General features: G+C 30.2%; 2 protein-coding genes and 1 long non-coding RNA gene across 5 annotated transcripts in view; 1 reads left to right on the forward strand and 2 right to left on the reverse strand.

Moving 5' to 3' along the window:
- The window catches only part of Scgdelta (sarcoglycan delta), a 178,520-nt gene extending 166,600 nt beyond the window's left edge, over nucleotides 1–11,920 (reverse strand). For 2 of the 3 annotated variants that reach the window (XM_035083924.1, XM_035083926.1), the window contains exon 1: nucleotides 11,605–11,920. Coding sequence is in view for 1 of the 3 variants with exons in the window: in XM_035083923.1 (XP_034939814.1) it covers nucleotides 8,958–9,079 (122 nt within the window). In the remaining 2 variants the exon portion in view is untranslated. Of the gene's footprint in view, nucleotides 1–8,957; nucleotides 9,233–11,090; nucleotides 11,287–11,604 lie in introns of those variants that run through there. The other variant, XM_035083923.1, reaches the window with a different exon arrangement.
- A 14-nt stretch (nucleotides 11,921–11,934) lies between these two features.
- Nucleotides 11,935–13,840, forward strand: LOC118067274 (uncharacterized). The gene is made up of 4 exons (XR_004690350.1): nucleotides 11,935–12,216; nucleotides 12,312–12,852; nucleotides 12,937–13,101; nucleotides 13,193–13,840. It is a non-coding gene; the product is annotated as an uncharacterized lncRNA (long non-coding RNA).
- A 5,450-nt stretch (nucleotides 13,841–19,290) lies between these two features.
- Nucleotides 19,291–20,623, reverse strand: LOC118067262 (uncharacterized). The gene is made up of 2 exons (XM_035083910.1): nucleotides 20,522–20,623; nucleotides 19,291–20,365 (listed from the first exon to the last, which is right to left on the reverse strand). The coding sequence occupies exons 1-2, from the start codon at nucleotides 20,621–20,623 to the stop codon at nucleotides 19,562–19,564; spliced, it is 906 nt and encodes a 301-aa protein (XP_034939801.1). The 3' UTR covers nucleotides 19,291–19,561.
- Nucleotides 20,624–23,314: the final 2,691 nt, after the last annotated feature.

Below are 23,314 nucleotides of genomic sequence, written 5' to 3' on the forward strand. Positions count from 1 at the left end.
AAAAAAAAACGAAACAGATGAATTAATGGAGTTGATACGAATTTCGTATACAAAAAAAAAATGGACACAAACGATTAAAAAATATTTCTTCTCTTGAAACTGGTCCATTTTGCCTTTTATTCTTTGGTGATATATGGTAGAAGCAGTGACAGTCATATGTGTGCAATACAAAAGAGAAATTAACAGAGTCGAAAGCCAAAGGTGGTTCGAGCTGTGCAATAATAACAAACAGAAGACAAAGAAGCGTGAAGGAAAAAGGATAGAATGAATCAGAAGAGAAAAAAAATGAAAAAATATAACTTCGGGGCGGGACGCGATTAAAAAGGGGCAGGCGGCCTGCGAATTAAAAGCGTCAGCCCGCTGCTAAAAGATCAAGAATTCCTTCGTAAATTTTTTTTTCCTGTGCCTTATTCTTCTTTCTTTTCTTCCTCTTATTTTATACCGGTGAGCTAGAGCGTACACCGACGTATTCAGTAATGAGAGCTAAAAACGCTTCATAGCGTCACCATCATCACCCTGTATCCAAGCTAGTGCGCATTCTCATTTCGATTCTCCTTTTTCCACAGTCTCCGATTGAAGAGACCGATTGAAGAGGCCTTTATAGTTCTCTCTACGGCTTTATACCTTCAAGCTTTCTACCTATTATGATGCGTACATCAGTAATGTGTGAGTTGAGCTTAGTAATGATGCACGAGTATACATTTTGAGCTTGAATTTTTCCCCCATTTACCGCATATATAAAACCAAATTAACGTACTTTCTCCTCTTATTTCATTATTCTAAGCACTATTTAATTCCTCTTTTTCTCGTTAATTGCATTTTATACGGCAGTAAAAATAGTTAATGATGGGCTGTAATTCTGGAAAAGAATCTCGTATCTCATGACCTAAATGCTTTGAATACTTGAATGTATATTTTCGTTGCACTTTTCCTTTTTGATTGGCATTTAAATACCATCATTCTACTCTAACTGATCTTAGGGCTTGGAAAATTAATACATCTAGTAAAATGGTAGCGAATTCACGGGAAATTGTTAGATCTTATGCTTCTACGTATGAAGTTTATTGGTCTAGTGAATTTACATGGTACTGCTGGAATATAATCAACACGATATAATGAGAAATAATTTCCATTATATGTGATATGTCGAGTGAAACCCAATTATCAAATGATTGAGCATTTTCGTTTGATCTCAGACAGTAATTACTGGTGGCTATTAATGATTAATATTTATTATCTTTATTTAAATAATTATTTTTAAAGTAAATATTTAAAAATAAATAAATAAACATCAATTATTCTGTGTTGAAACGTAGCAAATGAAAAGATTAATTATTTAAATAATATTTCGAAGTTATTTTTGATAAATATTTAAATTAATTCGTGAGTAATTTAAAGTCTTTAAGGTTCAGCATTTAATTCACATATTGACACTGTTAAAGAGTAAAATTACATAACCTAAAAATTAAAAGTATTGAATTGAATTGTCTGAAGACTCATCATTTATATTATTCCAATCAATTATTTTCTTCCCATTCAAGCCATTTTAAGGAATATGAAATCGAAAAAAAAAAATTTTTAACAATCTATATGCATATTTATACGTTCGAAATAATTGGGATTTGTTGTCAAAAACATGTCTTGAGTGGTAATAAACTAACTTTAATTACTTTTCCGAGATAAATATGCACATGTATTATCCAAATACATGCAAAAGTTTTTCCTCATTATTGTATATATATTTTCAACAATCTAAAAATACCATCTTCAATTTGTGATTAATTTTTTTTTCTCAAATTTATTATTATCTACTATTCAAGTGGATTCCTCGAATTGGTATGCATAAAAGAGACCTTGATAAATACTTCAAAGAGAGAAGCTTTGAAAAAATAAACTGCGGTTCGGAAAACAAAAAAAAAAAACACTAATTTTCGGAAGGGTCATTTTGGCAGAAAGTTTAACTATTGGAATGGCTTACGTGTACAGTTCTACTGTAGTCACCTATCGCTGTTAGTACACTCGTATATTTTAAGCTGGTCATTTTTCAGCATTTGTCTGCTATACATTCTAGTCGAGCGTCGTTCAAATTTGCATGAGCCAAACATTTCGAGGCGTTGTTCTACAGTTTCATGCTCCGCGTATCGTCGTCACCGGGTTGAGATAACAAAAAATTAAGTAGATGAATGTATTTAACAGCGCATTTTTTAATGAATTTTTAAACTTCCCCAACACTTTATTCGTCATTCTCAACCACCTTTAAAATAATATTTACGATATTAAAAGTCCAAATGAAAATATTTTTTAAATACTTGAGAGTCCTGATTTTTAAGTATTCAAAATTACTCGATTATTATTTATAAAAGATCAAAAAGTGATGCATCTTTTTGTTTTGAGCCTCATCAGTACTTATTGAGGATTGAAGAAAAATAATTTCTCAAGTTCTAGTTCAGTACTTTTTTATTCGTCACTCGCAACTATCTTTAAAATAATATTTACGACTTGCAAAATAATTTCTTTTCATCTTTCTCAATAAAATATTAACAGATCACTTTATAAACGATGGAAAAAGATGTTTTCCTTAACTCATGTACACTTGTATATTTGAACTAAAAGCTATTGCTCTAATCCTAATGTACAACATCTTATTCATGCAGTTTGAATCCCCGTTTTACTCGACGACTTTGAAGACTTTAACGGCTTTCAATTTCCGTTAACCATCAATATTATTTAGTTGAGTTTGGGACTGTACACCTTCTCCGAACAGGAGTTGCTGATGCATCCTCTTACATTTCAACCTTACTTCTGTCCCACTTGCTATCAATGTGTTTCGCACATTCTGCTTCCTCACGCTTCTCACGCCTCCACCAAGGAAATTACTTGTCCTCTCTCCACGTCTTTCCACTCCTCTTGTGGCTTCTTCCATCCACTATCTTCTATTTCTTCGTCGTCTTATGCAACCGTCCCCTTACTTCAAGTGCCTTATCTTTCTAGCCACGCGTATTCAGGCTTCCTTTTTTCGTCTCAATAAATAAACGAGACTGCTGCCATGAAATTCAGACGAATCTGACGCGCAATGAATTAAGAATAAAAAAAAACTCGTTGACTTTACGTTAATATTTTATGCTTTAATACATATTTTTTCTGCTTCATTTCAACTGTCGTTGTCATGATTCCGTTTACTTGAAAATAAAACAAAAAATACCACGTCACTCACAGATATACACTGGTATAATATCCCACTATGTAGGTACATTGTATTTTTGGGAGGCAATTGACATGGCGAATCGAATGGAAAAAAAGGAATTTTTCGAAGGTTAGTGTCAGCAACACGACTGAATCAGAATTAACGTCAGTCGACCATAAGCTTAGGCAAATAAACTTTGTCTTCATATGTATTTACACACTTTCCCTACATGTTTGAACATTGTATTGTGGTGGTCACTCGCATATTGATGTGTGTACACATGAAGGAGAAGAGAGAATGTGCCAAACGGAAATAGAAAGGTTTGCTCAGTGTCAGATATAATTTTGATCATTTATAAATATCAAACCGCTGCGCTCATTCTAAAGTGAACTGCATTAGTTGGGAAATTGGAATCAATGGTTTCTAGGCTGCAGATAGCATCGATGAACTCTCTGACCACTCTCTCTCTCTCTCTCTGCTCTGCTTTCGTCGTCCATATACTCATCGCAGAGAATGAAATTAGAAAGCAATTTGGAACCGCAAAATAGTGAGCAGCGTATTCCTCAAATTCGCAATTTATCCAATAGATCCAGTGGTTTTAACTACCACTTCACAAAAACCTTCTGGCTGATTACTTTGGAATATATTGTAATAATTTCCAGTATTTTATTGAACTATTCGTTCTTATCGATTCAAATGAGTTAAATTGATGCTTTTTTTATTATCTATTTTATTCACGTTACTCTTAGAAAATCTATTGACTCATTACCATGTAATCTACTGTGATCATTTTGAAAAAGTTCTTTGACTGTTTAACAAAGGAAAGAACATATTGATCCATCAAGTTCTACATTAATCATCTTTTCTTGGAGTATTGTTGATGTTATGAGTCAATTTCCAACACTGAGTAATTTATTGAACATTTATAATAGTAAAGAGTCAAGAGATGTTGCTGCTTTGAAATCAAGCTTAAATCTAAAATCTTGAAGTACTAATTTAGCAGAACCGACCTAAGAATATTCCTAGCATGGTGCTATCATTCAGCCATGTCCCAAGACTAGACTCTAGCTATGTTGATGATGATCCATGTTCTACATTGAGTTCTATATATCATCAATGAAAAAAGAATTTGCATGTAGCTATTGATCAAGATCTTACAGTAAATATTGTAACATGGTACACTCTGTCAAACCTAATTCAGTTCTAGTCCAACATACTCCAACATTTCTATTTCTATGCTTGGGATGATTATCTAGCTCGAGCTAAGATAATCCTTCTAAGTAGATCCTTAAAAACACTTTGAGACCATTTTGAAAAAATTGGCAGCAAACTCAATAGCTTTTGACGATAAATAAATAAAAATTTTTGGGTTTACCTATTTTAATACTACGAGTACTTTACTCAACAAAACATTAAATTGAAAACGAGATAATAAATACTAATAATACGGACTATTCAATTTATATGGCCTCATTATTCTTCTAAAAGATAACCCAAAGTCGTGATAATGTCATCCGTTGTCAGTGGTCATCCTCTTCTTACCCCAATCTCTAATAAAAACATTCAATAAAAGCATCACAATTTTTCCATTCTCTCATGCTGAAAAAACCCTGATAAAAATTTAATTTCTTCCATAAAAAAATTTATGCACACTTTGAAATGACAATTTTTTTAACACTGCTCTAAAAATGATCTTTAAAAAATTCTTTCATGCATAATGCTAACCTGTAATATTGATGCAGCAAAAAGACATGGGCTATCATCAAATCAATATCTATAATTACATTTAAAGATTAGAAAAAATTCAAATCAAACTATTCAATCCAGAATTCTTCAGATTAAAAAACTTCAAGTGCTAAAATTTACAAAATAATCCAAATTAATCATTCAGAAAGCTTAACTTCAAGAAGTCTGAAAATAAACTGCTGCTATTTATGATTCATTCATCTATGAACACACTTTAAATCTTCACTAAAGCTTCTATCTACACTTTATCAACTTCAACTGCATTCAATAAAGACTTGTAATTACTTCACATATAATATTGACATACAAAAGTTTTGTCTTCTATTTGAACTAAACAATTGATCCATTCAAAAAAACATAGAATAACAATTGTAGTTCTTACAAAAAAAAAGGTGTCCAATATTCAAGTTGATTGGTGATCAAAAGTTGTATTCTACAACACTTTATCACATTCTGTGATCTCTTTTTTATCAGAAACTACAACCGTTGTAACACTCTACCCAGTTAACTTTTAATTCCTTTGACGAAAATGAATTTTAATTGTCAATCGAATGTTCGATAATAGTTTAATCCATCCAGTATTATATCACCTTTTTTCATTTTTTTTTTCTTTTATCCATAACTGAATAAAAAAACACTGCACATTACAATGAATGTTCACCACAATTAATAAAATTCTACATTAAACAATGTTCAATGAATTAATTGAAATAACCAACTGTTTTTATCTGAGCCAAATAAAACAAATTCATCATTACTGTGGTGAGATAAATTCATCACTGAATGAAGTTGCAAGTATGTTAAAACCAGAATTACTGACAATTATCTATTCATTGACATGACAATGAACCGATAAATGTCTTTCACCTACAACTAGCTTGGAACTTGTCAGAAGATGGAAAAAAAAATCACCACTCTCTATGAATAAAATTTAATTCAACTTCATACTGCTCATGTATCTCCATCAACCTTCGGGTGAGTATTACCGATTTATGTCGCATCATAGTCCCTTTATTATTCCGCTATGGAGGTAGATGTTACATGAGATATCATGTGATTGAATCATGACATGTTCCGAACACGATAACCTAATGAACGATCTGAATGATGATCACTGCATGATTATCTACTGTCTATTGAATAGATTTAAACTGATAACAGGAGCATGTATATCCGCGAACACAGCTTTATCCACAGTATATGAGTTTAAATTGTGACTAACGATTAATAGTCTCCGCTTTTGTTTAATTCATTTCGTACATAAATATAACTTTATATGATATATATAAAATCTGAGTAAATCATGGAGTAGATAAGTTGTGAATGATTGGAGTTAATAAAGTTGAATTTATGACGAAATAAACACTATTTTCACAGTGATATATATCTCTTTTTTTATGAGATTATTAAAAGAATACAATTTTATTTTAATGTTATAATTTGTAGTGGAGGTATTTTATTAACTTCCTATTAAGAAATTATTGTAATTCTTTGACATTCGAAATTTTATCATATCTTTACGTTTTAAGGTATATAAAAGCATGTTAGAAGATTTAAAAATACAATGAAGAAGATCTGGAAGGAGTTTAAACAAATTTGGCTCAGCCATTTTCTTTCTTACAAAAAGACCATTAAATAAGTTGAGTAAAAAAGACATTTAGGATCTACTTATTAAGTGATTAATATTGTTGAATACTGAGGTCAGTATCAATACAATATGGTTATCAATGACTTCACATGATTTTAAACAATTATATATTGTTTAATTTGTTATAAATAATTAAAAATAGTTTCAATTTATTGAATGATCATTACTATGATTATATTCAATAATTTTATGTGATAAAATAATTGTGTATTGTTTATAAAAATTACAATTTGTTATAAACAAAAATAACTCAAAGATGAGAAAATCAAGTTCGTCATCAAGACTTAAAGTGCTCCATGTTTTAAATGTTATAATTTATAGTAGAGGTATTTTATTTTTTTCTATCAGTCAAGAAGCTATACATGAGGTATAACTGAAGCAAAGAAGTAGAAACTGTTGAACATGATATCTCTTTTTGTCATTCGCCGTCTAAGAGCTAACGATATCCGTCGTAAAAACGGTAGTCAGAAAATGCCAAAGACGAAGAAGATTCTCTTAAAATCCCTAAAGAGTGGTCGAGAATATCCAGTTTCTTTAACGTTTTTATTTTTTTTTCTTCCTCTCTCTCTCTCTTTCTCTCGTTTAAACTCTTTTCTTCTTCTGACTTGGCTCTGTAGCTCAGTGTTCGAGATGGCCCTCACACGGTATAAGACTCGAATTTAAGTCCAACTTACACGATATCTGCTTGGCACACTCAGCGATGCTAGGCCACTCTATTACGTGCTATAATACTCTACTCGTGGTTCTTCTTGAATCTCTATTAAAATTGCACAATGCTGCTAGGAGGAAAGATTGTGTCTCCGTCCACGTGGTTACCTTATTATTTTCATCCTATACTCTACCAAATTCGATTCTTACGAGGAAGAGAAAACGAGTGATGAGGTACATAAAGTATTATGGAAAGAACATTTTTTTATTATTTTTTTCATCTCATAACGAGTGCCGCGTTCAGATATACCAGCTGCGGTATTAAGGGTCCTATGATTTTCTATAAGAAGCTTTTAGCTTAGATACGAGACTGGATATTATTCTCCAAAAATTTCTATATCGAATCTCGTGTTGAGAAACGATTGAAAGGACAATGACGGAATTTTTCTCCTGATCGCAATATCGTTGGTCTGATTAAACTCCCTTCTTTCTACTTTGAAATGAAGGTAACTCGTAGTAATTTATAACGGATCTTTGAAATCCTCATGATTCTTTTTATAATTCATATTCAATTTCTAGAAATTATTATCGGATCGTTCAATTTACTGATTCATTATTACATGAAAATGACGTACGATTTTATATATCCAATTATAGTTATGATGCAGGATTAAAATTATCTTTTAAAGTTACTTAGAGGAACCAAGATAATTATTTTCAAATTGATTAAAAACTCTAATGTAATGAAGTTTTTTAAATTAATGCTTTATTTGATATTAGTCTTTGATATATTATGTTTCATATGATATGGACTTTTGTATTTACTCGTTTGATGCTGAAGGACTTTCAAGATAAAAAGAATTCACATTCAGATAAAAATTATGAGATAATTTTATCAAGTTCTATGTGATTAAGGACAGTTAATATCAATAATCATGTCATGTACGTAAAATAAAATGGCTTTAGACAATTAATTGTTCTATTTTGGATAATACTGTAATTAAAACATGGAGAATACTTCATTAATTAAGACAATTTGTGCAATAATGGTGTAATATTGATTAAATTTTATGAGAAGTATGAATATAATAATTAAACTTGTATTAATATAAAATTCCAAGTTTTAGATTTTAATATTTTTATTTACATGGGTTTTAATTAATTCAATTAAAAATATTAATCTTAATCCTGCAATGGATCCAGTGACATATAAAGTACAACCAATATTTTAAAAAACAGTCTAAACCTGAAGTGAAATCATATATATTTTTTCAAACTAAAAAAAAAATCATACATTGTAGGGTTAAGCTCAAACTTTTATTATAGTCAGATGATTTATCATCAAAATTCTGATTTGAACAAACTAAAATAATTTTAGTAACAAATTTGATGCCTGGGTTATAATTTTAAAAATTATATTGAGGTCAATAATCCAATTCTCCTGATGAATTTATTTAAAATAATTTTTTTCTATTTTTTAAATAATCAATAATTCCATTTTTTTGTTAATAATATAATTGTGATGATACAAAATATAAAAGAATTATTTAATAGTTATAATTTTGAAGGTGAGAAAATTTTGTAAGCAGATAAAAGTTGTAGTATGTTCAAATAAATTTTTTATAAAACTTATCGAATTTTTACTGCTTTTTATTGAATGGATGTATGTATATATGAAACTGCAGATCCTCCAAATATACTTTCAATGATAAGTAAACCTTTCTGGCTTACCTGAACAGATTCACTAGTGCTGACTCCTCTTCAAGACTTTGCTGGAGCTGCTCATGGCCTTTCAAGCTTACCAACACTTTGAAGCTTCCTAATCTGTAGTGACACATAAATTGCATAATCATAAAGGTTTTACGATAAAATTGAAGCTACATTTTTCACTTTAAACTTGTTTGCTTTTCCATCGTTATCGAACTCAGCTTGTTACACTGATGATACCTCTAGTTTCTTCCTTGTTGATATTTGATGATTTATTGGTGTTTCAAAATTTTACAACTCTATTTCACACTTTTTTTTATCAATTCGGGTTAAAAATCATGTTGCAGGTGTTATTATTGTGTAAATTGGTATAAACACATTCCAATTATTCGAATAACTTTAGACAATTATCAAAACCAATGTTGATAAAATATTATTGCTAGTAGTAAAAAGACTTGAATGTTCATAAAAAAAGAAATGATCAACCTGCTTAATCCTAATCTTTTCTATAGCAGACCTACTAATAGATTTACCTAGTTGATCAAGAGTGACTCAAAGTGATTCAGGATAACTTTCTTCAACGAGCTTTTGAATCACAATTTTATCACCAATAATGTTTTGGAGTCAGTATGAACAATGGCTGTCAATTTCAACATCAAATGCTACTTGGGAATGATCTTCTATCATTCAAGATCTAGACTTTCAACCTTCAGTACAATTATCATAAAAAAGTTCTCAGAATAATCTAATTTTAGAGTCATCAATGATGATCTTTACAAACAGATCTACCATAAACCTGACAAGACTTGTATTGGTCGACTTATATTATAATATTGTTTGGCTGATCCTTAGGGGTTGGTATACTCAGCCCCCCAGGTAGATAAAAAGCTGCACTATCATGTTCAAAAGAGCTTCAAGAAGGTCCAACATTGCCCTGCTTGATCATACCTGATCCAAATCCACCAATGATTCATTTATGTAGCCACTTATCTGGCTACAATACTAGCTTTAGAGTCCACTTTAATAGAATGCTATTTTATTATATTTCTTTTGCTGTTATTTCATAGAATGAATTTAATATAAACTTTTTGAAATCACTATTTAAATGGTCCTGAATGACATTTGATGTAAACCAGGACTATTCATTCGAAAAAACTGACATGTATGGGATTTTTATTAAATTATTTTTACAAAACTGTCTTCTGAAGAAGAATGAAGAGAAATGAGAAGAGAATTCACAAATTTCCGGAGCATACCAGACACGACATTTATTTGTAATTTACAAGCTACGGATTGCCTCTTTCCGCAGGATATTGAATGAAGACTGAACTGTTATTTCCGGGATGCTAATTAACAAGAACGAAGAAGAACTGGTACTCCGCACTAAAATTCAAGTCTCAACAACGATAAACTCTTTAAAAAAAGCAAAATAACAGCAACACAGAAAGAAAAAGTCAACAAATCAGTTATAAGTAAAATGATAAAAGTGGCATCTTCCAAGACATGACAGCTTTTTATTTGATGTCATATCTTTCTCCATGGTTATATAATGGTAATCAATTTTGACCGTTCTTCATGTACTATTCACAGGAAACGATGATTTTCAGTTGCAGTGTGAAGTAGAAGCTGTACCGGAAATTGAAAGTCTGTTACGTGATTTCCGGCTGACGTAGCATCACTCGCTCGTTTTTCTTCGGCCATTTCAAAACGTGATCATGAATACTAGTTATTAGTGAGCATGAGAAGAGCCAAATGCAACTCGTAAATGTAGCAGATCATAGATTTAACGTCTTAAGTTCCAAGGGCCGTTTGTCATGAAATCCTATCACCGTTTACCCATCTTCTGCTAATTTCCTAGACTCAATCGCAATGTCCTTAAAGTGCTAGATAATTACGTTCTGATTAATGTTTAAATAACTTAGCTATATAATAAAACTGGTTGTGCTAAATTACTTAAGCTAATTATTTGTTTCATCAATAACATCTAATATACACTATCTAATTGAAAAATTTGACTGTTCATTTCATTTGAACATAAATAACTCTAATTACTTTAAATTAACTTCAATATTCATTTTATGATAGCTACTAAGTTGGATTTATTGCAATTAATTTTAAGTTATTGGTTGGAAAAATATTCTCATATTTTTTTAACACCTTTCAACATGATTGAAGTATTTTTAAATCACTAGTTTATTAAGACTTGCTTGGTTGTGATGTTCAAATGTCTTTAACACTTTTTATTTTCACTTAATCACACTTTATTCTGTTTAATCATCACCAATTGTCACTTCTCGAAGGTTCTATTTATTGCCATTTTTTAACATACATATTTGTAGGTTAGTTGACAACAGACGCGGCGTTCGCGAAATAAATGAACGATGTTGAAAACCGGACTGCTTTTTTTTTTTCTAATTATGGTAGACCTTAACTGACCACTTGCTACGGTACTCCGTTTCGATTTTTTTATACAATAATGTAATTTTAATAAAAACTTCTAAAGCTTTAGTTGCTTTAATAAACAAAAAAATGACACTTACGAATTATTTAACCTCTTACCAAACTCTTCCTAATTTTAATTATGTCATTTCACATTTATATGAATGTTTTATTACTATGTAACCAACTGGACATGTTCCATTAATAGACAATTAAATAAATCATTACTTACCATAAATCAGACTATTCTTACTCTTATCGGAAATCATGAAAGTAGTATTATCTGGGTTTGTTCCGATCTTTTCTTTACACAATAAGTCATGTCATAAATTATTCATATACGCTCAAAAAAACAATAAATCCGGAAACTTAAAGAGGATATATCATTATTTCAACAAAAATTAAAGTCAATTTTTTAACCACAAAATTTCATTACCAAAATATCAATAATAATTAATAAAGTCACTTGACTGTTTCAAGATTGAATTAAACTGAATTTAGAACACTTAAACATCATGGGAAATTAATTAATTGAATCCTCAAGCGTTGGAATAAATTTTTCTCAAGACTTATTGACTTGGAATCGATTTGATGTCATTTTATTGTTGACATGTTGCGACATCTATCGAATTTTGACTGGCAATGAAGCGCTTTCGTGAATCGTAGGAGAATTATCCATGAAATGCGTGTCATTTCTCATTATCATGGTGTAGCGATTCACCCGTTATAATCGATTTGGCGTGATTTTGGTTAAACTGACGTCATAGAAAGTTTAGCCGCGGTGGTGGAGCAAGCCGCGTACAACCCGTCAAGCAATACGAACTTGAACATTGTTCCCAAAGTGGTAAGCACGCTCTTTTATCCCACCATATGCATTCCCTTTATTCTGTTGTTATTCACCAAATTAATGGCATGCTTTTCGATCTCTATGTTTGACAGAAATCAGTGAAGTTTGGAACAAGCGAAAAAAAAAAATACTAAAAAATAACCTAAAAACATCAATAGCATTGCTGACATTTTATTTGTATAAATGTTTAATACATTTCAAATGAGGGTTGAAAAAGTTGAAAATACTAAACATGTGTTGAGTGGTTGGTTATACTTGACTGATATGAGCCCACAACTGAACGACTGTGAACGATAGATAGAGAGTAGGCTGGCTGTAGGTAATGCTTGTTCGATGAACCAATGCTTCTGGTGTGTTAGAGGCACATTGAGAAATACTGGGATGTATATGAGAGGATTGCAAAAGCAGCAGAGACGATACGTACGCATGTCGTGGGGCTTGGAAGGACAAGGACCGATAGTGAGGCCATCAGGAAGGAGGGAACAGCAGCCAGGAGTTGATTGCGTCCGGCCGAGATGATTGCTTTTCGCGTGGCAATTCGCACACACGGTCACATGTTGGTTACTTCTCGCACACTGAGGCACGGATTACAGGCTCATATACACGCGACACGGCATGTACCCGAGTCCACTGGTGATTACTGGAATCTTCTATTTCACTCACTCTTATACTTGCATCCTTTATTCACATTCCAACGATATTTCAATATTCCAATAGTTTATTCGTCTGGACCTGTGGTTACCTTCTATTGCTGGAAAATTACCTTCATTTCTGCTAACGGCAACTATATACACCAATGAATCTGCTGCGAAAACTACTGGTGAAATTCAATCGCTATGACGAAATAACAAAAAGATTGATTGTACGATAGAGTATGAAATAGTAAGTAACTGATAAAAATATATATATATTGTTATACGTTAATTTTTATTCTATTTTTATGACATTAAAAAAAGGATCTTTTTTATTTTAGAAAAGTTATTCAACTCAATGGTTTTTGTCTTTGCATTAACACCACTGCTGTTCAACTTATTGCACTAGTGTTGCGAAAAAATGCTTTTTTCATGAGATAAAGAAAAAATGTATTTTATGCAGTTTATGAATTTCAACTTGGATAAAAAATTATTTAATAAAAGCAAGAACTGTATTTATGAACGCCTTGAATATTTTAGAGACAATAGAGCATAAAGCTATGTCATATTATTTTCGTTGTCCAACGGAATTAATTATTCTGCTTGAACTAATGTTCAAAATATACCATTAAAGTTGGAGTTAAATAGATAAATTAATATTTTTTTGTATATTATTTTTGATGGGTTGTCAAATGAATATACTGGTGAAAGTTATAATATTATTCCTAGTTAATGAAGGAATTAAATATTAAGTTGAGTTGATAAATTAATTTGAAAGATGTAAAATAATTTAAAATCTCTATTACTACTTCGTTACACAATTAAAATCATTTAATTTAATGTTGAGATAGGACCAAGGTAAAAATTTAAGGTCAGATTTTAATATAATTCACATGAGATTCACATCTTAATTATTTTTTTTGGTTATTTAAGCAAATAAAAGCTTCAAGGGAAGCTTATTAAAGCTCTTCAGAAATATACAACATTAATGTGACCTTTTTTTTTATTAATTAATAGAAAGACTAAATATTTTTTATTAGCTTTTTTAATTTATATTATCATAACATTTATGCATATAAATTAAAATTGAAATGAACTAAATCTTATTATTTATTAAATATTTTTGAGCTTTCAACAATAAAATGATAATGGCTAATGATTTTGTTTATTGTTGTTTATACATTGTCTATAAACAATGATAAATATCCATAAGCAATTATTTTTTTTCCTTAAATAAATAAACATAGAATTCAAACAAGTATCTAACTTACTCATCATCACATTTTTGTCCTGAAGAATTTTTAAATTTTCCACCTGATAATGTATATTATCGATAAAAAGACACTCCTTTGAAGTAAAACGAAAACAATTTTTTATAATGTCTCAAGAGTAACTCAATTTACATTTAAATCAAAAAATTTGTGATAAAATGAAAAATAAAAAAGATTTAAATTGAAAAACGTCAAATTGTGTGGTAATGGATAAAAATACTGATCAACACTCGCTTTGACATCAGTTTATGTGTAGTCAACTTTGATGCGGTTTAGTTATAAAATAATCTGATGATTATTACCATGGAAAAAGCAATTCTAGAATAATAAAATTAATCCATAATATGTAAACAAAACAGTTTTATCCTGAATACATTGTAAATAAAATATTTCATATTGATATGCTTCATAAAATTTGATCATAGCTTTCCAACATCTAGACATCATTACACTAATTTAATAAAACTTTCTGTCCATCATAACATGAAGCAATAAGAATCTTTACAAGCTAGTCTAAGTCACAGTTATCAGATGCTAATAATTTTTTCTCTACAATTATTCCAATAAATTAGATTTATTCATATTAAAGTGTAAGGTATGGCGATGGTTTAGATTGTTTTAACTATTTTTTAGATTTACTTGTAACCGTACTTGACGACTCAATACCCTAGATAGAATTTGCTTCGTTAAGTAAAGCTTCTTGCCCACGTTAAGACATTGCATATCCATGAACTACTTGAAATTGATCTTAATCCGTAAACTAACGTGTTCAGTTGCATCCGTCTGTTCTCACTCCCAAGGTACTTAGCGCTTAAGAGGTAGAACGATGAAGCTTAAGAAACATGAGATATTTGAAGATGGAAATATGCACTAAAGAGCAATTTAGCATTGAAAATGTGACAAAATAATCAAAATTATTATTATTATTTTATGTACAATAATGTATTATAATGTTCCCAAAAGAAATTAATATTTCTTTAGGGATATTTTTTAATTACATCCTAAATTTTTACTAATATTTATCCTATCTTACTCCAAAAGAATAAAACTAGAATTCGAATCAAAAGGTTTGAAATGAGGCTTTATTTTCTATTTTATCAGAGATTTATTATTTAGGGATATTTTTAGCAGGATATTTTTGATGAGGATGAAAATGGGTGGTGCCGAATTATCAACCAACATTGAGATGAAAGGCTATCAATATTTGTTGAAAAAGATCTGTACCAATGTGATAGAAGAAGGAAAACAAGTGATGGAATGATATTCACCAGAATAAATAGGTCAATAAATTGATGAATAACAGCATAAAAGATTGATGTTGAATGTTTGAAATAAACTTAGATTAAATTTATTTCAATAATTTCATGATAAAGTGTTCTGAACAGGTCAGTAGTCTGATAGTTGTTTTGAGCAAGTGTTTTTTATCATCATTAGCGAGTAGATTAGAAAGCATTGTTGATTTATCATTTGATGCATTTACTTGTCTATTCACAAAAGACATGTTGAGAATGCGAATTGATTAATTATTCATGCACGTCCGTCGTTGGACCAAACGCTCTCGTCGCCGTCACTTCGTAACAGCTCGTTTGGATGTTTAGCATGACTATAGGATTCCCTGCAGTATAGAGAAATCAACTGTGTTAAGGAATACAACGCTTATGTCCAGTTCTCTTTACTATACAAAATGGAATTATATTAAATAATTAAATTCCTTTAGCTCACGTACAAATTAATTGAATTAAACTAATTATAATACAATAATAATACTTAATACTTTTAGATTTTTACAACACAATATAATACAAATCATTGATCATTATTTTACTATTCATGTTGAATTTTTTTCTTGCTCATTCTAGTGACTTTTTAAAATTCTACACACAACCATAAAATTATATCTCAAATGAGAACAATGAGATAATCGAATCTAATTATTCTCTTGTAATAAACAAAAAAGAGTTAACGTTTCATATGAGGATTTTTAAATATTGAGTATCTTCATTGAAAAAAAAAAAATTAAAGTAACAAATTCATTTCAATAAATCCAATTTACACTGACCCACATTTAAATTGATGCATGTGATTAATTTACAGTGAATAAAATATGTCAAATACAAATGGATTCTTTTCTGTTGGTATTGATCGATTTATTTATAATGGAACGAGCTATTGAAAATTGAATTAAATGATCCCGGGATTACTTTCGGTGAACCATCTATTTTGAAATGCAAAAATCGTTGGTGTTTACGGATGGTTGCATTGAACAATTTGAAAAATTTTAAGCCGCTTTTCTCCGCAACACTTATGACCGTTTCTCTGGATACTACCAATAAAATGACCATGAGTAATCCAAATGGTTGGTAGTTTCGAGCCATTTTTCTTTCATTGGCACTGAATTCATGCGAGCTTATTACCAGCCATATCTCAAGTTACTACTGCCTCTACCGAAAGATAGTCGTTTATATAAAATCCTTTCATGAGGCAAAGAAGACGTGGAATTGACCATTATTATACAAGAATACGTAAGGTTATATCCTGTGTCGTTCAACCAAGCATAACGATGACTTTATCCACATGATACGCGCATCGACTCCATTTGACGTCAAATAGAAACTTGGAACCTTATATTTTTCATCATTATAAAAATAAATGGATCAAAATATTAAAAACCATGAAAGGTGTATTCTTTTTGGTATTTTTCTGAATTAGGTATATTATAAAATGAAAGTAGCATATTTTTGTAAAGAGGAACTGATGCTTTGTTTGAGAAATATTTAGCTTATAGTTAGTAAGGTCACAGAAATACTCTGTTTTTTACTCTACTTCTCTTGGTTCACACATGAGAATATAGTAGTAAATTACGATATAATTTAATCAAATCGACAAAGTATTGACAATCACAGAGTATGGTGAAATCTGTGTATAGCATTAAGGAAATTTGAATCGCAACGAGTACACTATGGCGTTACCTTCTCGCTTCGACAAATTTCCTGAATTGAGTAATCCAAGCGTAAAGACTCGGAAGGGAAACAGTGCAAGCAAAAGGAAGGATAAGAGGAATAAGATCATTCCGATTTCCGCGTTTCCACTCTTCTATACTTGTGCGAAAGAAAGGAAGCAACAGACCATAGTCAGTTGGTTTACTCGATCTACAGATCCTTTTGAGAACTTGGAATAATTCAATTGTTTTGATATAGTCGTCTCTCACTATTCTAAATTTTCCCCTTAGTTAATATTCTAATATTTTATCATCTAGTTATTTGAACGTAGTAAAGTAATTAATATGATAAAATATATCCAGGTCACTTGGAATATTAAAAGTTATTGAACACTAAGACTCTTATCTGAGAGTTTTTCTGTACACAATTTAGCATTTGAGAGTCAATAAATTCATATTCTATCACTGTAAAGTTACTTGTATTCTAAACAATTGTAAACTAATATAATAAGAGTTTATGAACTTGCTCGTATGTACTTTTTTATTTAAATTCATTATTTAAAATGATTTAAATTAAATATTTCCATTGATATTATACCTTACATACTTATGCTATCAACGAAACACTTATCAAGCTCTTCAACATCAATAATTGTCAATTATTCCTTTAGAATTTTAAATTGTATCTGTTATCATATTCGTATCTTTCAGAATCCATAAAACAAAAATATAAAATTGAACTTCCAAATTTTGTAATAAATTAACAAGAATTCCATGAATACAAATCATTGGGTCAACTCCAATTGGAAAATTCTGTAATGTCTAAAACCAAGAATATAACATGAAATCTAAAACATTAAAGAATTATTGATAATTGCAAATGGTCTTTTCAAACCATTGGCTTTGATAGCTTCATACTTCACGAAATCGAATCGGAGACCGCATTCACGTCTGGTCCTGCTTTATATACTGAACCCACTAAAACTTGCTCTCTGGCTATCTAGAATAATAGATAATAGGAAAATGTTCAGATTCAGTTGAACCGCAAAATTCATATGTCATACAACACATCGTCCAGTCTAGTGTAAAAACAATATATAGAATTAAAGACTCTAGTAAATATCCCATCTACCTGTGATGGTTGTGAATATTAATAAATCTCTGGTATATGACTGAAAACGTTGAGAATTCGTTAGGGAGGCTAAAGTTCGCATGAAGTAAACGCCATCAGCGAAAACTTAATTAAATATCCAAAGTGTCCAACAAAATTACTGAAATAGCGATGATGACTTTTCCAAGGCAAAGTCCTTTCTTATTACTCGAGAGACGATGCAACGCTATGTCTACTCCACTTGCGACTATTACTACTTAACGTCTAATAAACGTCGCACCATCGAGGTCATACATTTCTTCAGGAATACTTGAGCAAAAATTTCTACACTTTTATTTTTTTATTTTCATACTTCTATCCCCTTATGTAACATACGGTAATGAGGGTGTGCTATAAAATCTTGTAAATGCAGCTTATACCTTCCTTTTTTTTGGCATTAAACGACAACGACAGCTCGTTATTACTTTGAGTATGAATACATGCCTGAATTATATGCTCGCTTTATTAATGTCGTCTTTAGACTGAACACTCATACGTATAGGATAACTAGTCATTTGATTATATTGAAATGTCTCTACTGCTGATGTATCAAAGCTAGCAAATGATTAACAAATAAACTATTAATCGTGGAGTAATGATGCAGTTGAAATTTACCTACATTTCGATGACGTATACAGAAAATGTAACGTTGATTAAGCTTGATGTTTCAATCATTTGCAGAAAATTATTTTTCAAATTCAATCATTAACAAAAGTATTAAAGAAACAATTTATTCTAAATTGTTATTCAATATTAAAAAATAATATAAATATTAAATATTTTCATATATTATAATTTAATTGAAAGTTAAAAGCTTTTTGGAGTTGCTGAAATTTTTGCATGAATTTCAATTAAATAGAATTCAACTACTTATGAAAAATCATTAATAATTCATACCCATCTATTTTAGTTTAGTTCAGCAAAAATCATTTATGATTTTTTTACGACAATTTTCATTTAATTAAATATTTTAATCACATTACCATTTAATTCTAATAGTTGTTTTAAAATAAAAGTTAAAAAAATTCTTCAGTTAATAGAATATAATCAGTTAGTAAACCCTAAAGAATGAGTGTTCATTTGTACAATCTGCCATTCAAAATGTTTAGAATTATCTAATCTCATGAATACATGAGTGTAATTGGACTTCTCTTAAATATGTTTCCATCGATTTCCATTGAATGACTGGGCAAGCTACCAGAGCTACCAGCCAATATCTTTCCATCATTGCATTCTATGCATGATATACTGTGATTTATCCTTCATAAATATCTTGTAGGAATAGGATTCATAACTGAATGTTATCATCCTACTATCACTATCATAATGAATATTCGTTTTCTTCTTGAGATCAAACACTGCTCTCCATGAGAGATGTGAGTCCAGCTGGGGGAAATTTTACAAATCCATCTACACTTGATAGTTCAGATGTGTATGCTAACTGACGTCCATGTCTTGATTTTAGAATGTCTTGAACTGAAAGTTTATCTTGAGTACAAAATTGTACCATATTTGGACTATGGTTATGTATGATGTAATATGAGTCCAAACCATTATTGGTAAATACACAAACTTCTGTTACGGTTGAATGTATTAAAGAACATGTATACTTGTTGAACCAGAACAATATACCACCACTATCTGGCAGATGAGCAACAAAATTATTTGGATCAATATCATCACAGGAATATGAGTCATTCTTGAGATTAGACTCTTTCAGGAAACTCATGGGATGCATCGTCGTATTCGCAATAGAAATTATTCCAGGCTCGTTAATTAATTCCTCCCACGTAAGTCTACGTGGGTATTGTTGATGAGTTAAATATATTCTACGTAATTGAATAGATCCAAGGATAAAGTCACCAGTTTTGTTGCTATCAAGTTGACATGTAGCTATGTAAGGTCTTTGTACTCTTACTGAAAATTTGACTTTTTTTGTTTTAAATATTCCTAGTCCAATAAATGGTAGAATAAAGGTTCCATTTATCCCATTGATATCCCACCAATTTGTACGTACTGTATAGCCTTCAGCATCAAACAATCCAAAACGTACGTGAGGTGACTGAAGATGACACAACTTTTCAGATAGTTTCTTCACAATTTGTGGTAAATTCCCAACCTTTGAGACAATCACTTTGCATACTTCTTCATGAAACTTGAATTAACTACTGTTAAAATACCTTTGTAAATATTTATAGTTTAGAACACATAATCTATAAATGCAAGAGCCATTTTTATAAACACCTCTTTTGATATCATCTGATTAATTCACAGTTATATTCAATGATGAAATGGATTTCTCATTAATTACAAATTGAAGATCTTTTGTGAAGGTATTATTATAATCATATAAATAATTCGTTAGCAATCGTGTCATAGCAAACTGTAGGGAATAAATATGATTAAATCCCATCTTCGTGCCATAGTCGATCACTGGTATTATTTTATTAATCAAATCATGGCAGATCAATATTTTAATAGTCTCATCATTACCAATGTATTTGTATGCAACTAGAAACCTCATTAAATTGATGGATACATAGATCCATGACGAAATTTTCAGTTCAAATGGATTTGTGTTGTAGAATGTTGAAAGATTATCAAATTCTTTCCTAATCATTTCTACAATGGATGCTGCAATCTTATCATATACTTCATTTGTATTTTTTTTATAGTTTTCATGTTACTCTGAGTCAAAAGGAAAAATATTCACTGTTGAAATGAGTTAATAGTTTTTTATCGTTGGAGTGGTCAGACAGGTTTAATCACTAGACCAGTTATTTGTATGCAGTTTAATTATTGCAGGCATAAGGTACTGACTATTACAGAGAATTATTATCATGATTGGAAAGATTCTCATAAAAAATACAGTTCCTAAAAAAAAATATTTAATCCTTTATTCTCACTTTGAATCTTGAATTCAATGAACTCAAGCAAAGACGGGAAGCTTTCACATAGAATCTCATGATTGAAATTTATAAGAAAATAATGGAATGTTAACATTTGTTACTACAATGTCTTCAATTTTATTGATAAGAGAGCGAAAGTTAACAAAAAAAATTCGATTAATTTATTCAATTGTATAAAATGGATAATAAATGACTTGAATCAATAACTATCAAACATTTGAAACGGCTTTCTTCATAAATTTTCTTACCAACAATTCTCAATATGAGATTCGATATCAGTGAAATAATTTACATACCACTTTTCAACCAATAATCTTCTTTGCCCAATAAAGAATAAAACAAATGTTCTATCGGATATTCAAAAAATAGTTGTCTCCGGAGAGCAATGTATACCATCGTAGCCCAACCTTTTTTCTTGTATTTTATTTATTGGCAAATAGACCAAGCTGTTAGGAAAATTAACAAAAATAAAGAACAGCAAAAATAAGAAAGTGATTATCAAGCAATTTTCTTAATAGCTAAAAAAAAGTTGTAAAACAACATGAAAAAGCACGTTATCGATGATGAATTGCTACATAAATGTGTGATGAGTGAGGAGAAATATTGGTGAATGGTTAAATCAATATTCATGGAAAGTTGAATAAATTATTGCAATCATTCAGGGCATGCTAACATCAAAATCTGAATGTAATTTTTTTGAGTTAGCAAAGTGACACAGGTATAGATGAATGATGCCAGGTAATAAACATGTATATATGTTTATTAAAGAAACCCAGCCATTATATAGTATACAAGTGACGCTATAAAAATATCTATTGGCCCAGGTGGAGCAGTTTACAGTAGAGTATTGTCCCGTCTAAGCCGCTCTCCAATATTTCATCAACTTCCTTATTTCTCCTTTTCCACACTACAAGTTTCTCTCATACTTTTACGTCTCCCATCTTTCAATACCACCACAGATTATGCTTCATTTTTTTTTTCAACCCTTCAAAGCACCTTCTGTCCCTTCACTGAATTCCAGTTGCAATCTTTTGAGAAACTTTCAGAAATGAGATGCGCAATATATGTCCAAGTATTTTATAAGGGTTTCTTTTCCTTTGGCATAAGAATATTCTTATGTGAATTCTATTGTAATAGTTATGTGATATTTTGATGTATTTTGTTGAATTTGAGCTTCCCCACTAACATTATTTCCGTTTCAATCATCTTATTCCAATCTTACTAAAATATTTAAAACATTTTGTAAAACTTACAATTGCACTTCCCACTCTTAACCTTTCTTTTTTTTTAATAGCAAAGAAACCTTCTAACACTTATTACTTCTTGTATTTATTTTCAGTTTTTTTCCTTACTTCACTACTTACACGAATGTATTTATGACTTTTCTATTAAATTATCAAACAACTTGATTCAAATGTTTACAAAACATTTCATACAAAAACAAAACAAAACTGTCTGTGTAATTAATTACCAACTGAGGAAAAGTTAGGACTACAAAGAAGAATTTAAAGTCTTCGAGGTTAGGATTCACAGTTTACAATCCTAAAGGGTTAAAAAGCAAAAATAGATATCAGTCTACGATATTTATTTCAGAATAGATTGATCACTTAAACTAAATCGTGATATCTACCTTGGAGCTATCAAAATTTACATTATTTTACATACAGTTACGATCTTTGACCCTACAGTTGGCTTAAAATTTCAAATGCCAATATTTAATCTTTGGGTTTGAGTTTTTCACGAATTTTCTCGGATTGTGGATATTTTACAAATTCTAACAAAACTGAGGGATCAATTACATTCTTTTAATTATTTATGGAATGATAGACAGTGATAAAATAACTTCAGAAAAAGATGTCTAAGGTGAATAAAAGAAACATTACAGTTGAACTCTATTTAATGCAATCTCATTATTTATGATTTAATTCTAATACTTAAATAAATTCTTGCAGAAAAAACATGGTAAATACTACAATTAAAGTTATAAAAAAAAGCACATAAATTTAAGGGAGAGGTTAAAAGGTTGAACACTTGATACCTTTCTCTATTGTTTGAAGTATTCAATTATTACAATTCATATGCATGAAGAAACACCATTGCAAAATTCACCCTCATATTGCATTAATGTTTACAATTTTTTTTCAAGTGTAAAAATACATGCGGGCAGTAAGAAAAACGTTAAAAAGTACTGTTGA

This window comes from Chelonus insularis, unplaced genomic scaffold, assembly GCF_013357705.1.
Source record: "Chelonus insularis isolate UGA/USDA-ARS -01 unplaced genomic scaffold, ASM1335770v1 contig_376_pilon, whole genome shotgun sequence".
Taxonomy (NCBI): domain Eukaryota; kingdom Metazoa; phylum Arthropoda; class Insecta; order Hymenoptera; family Braconidae; genus Chelonus; species Chelonus insularis.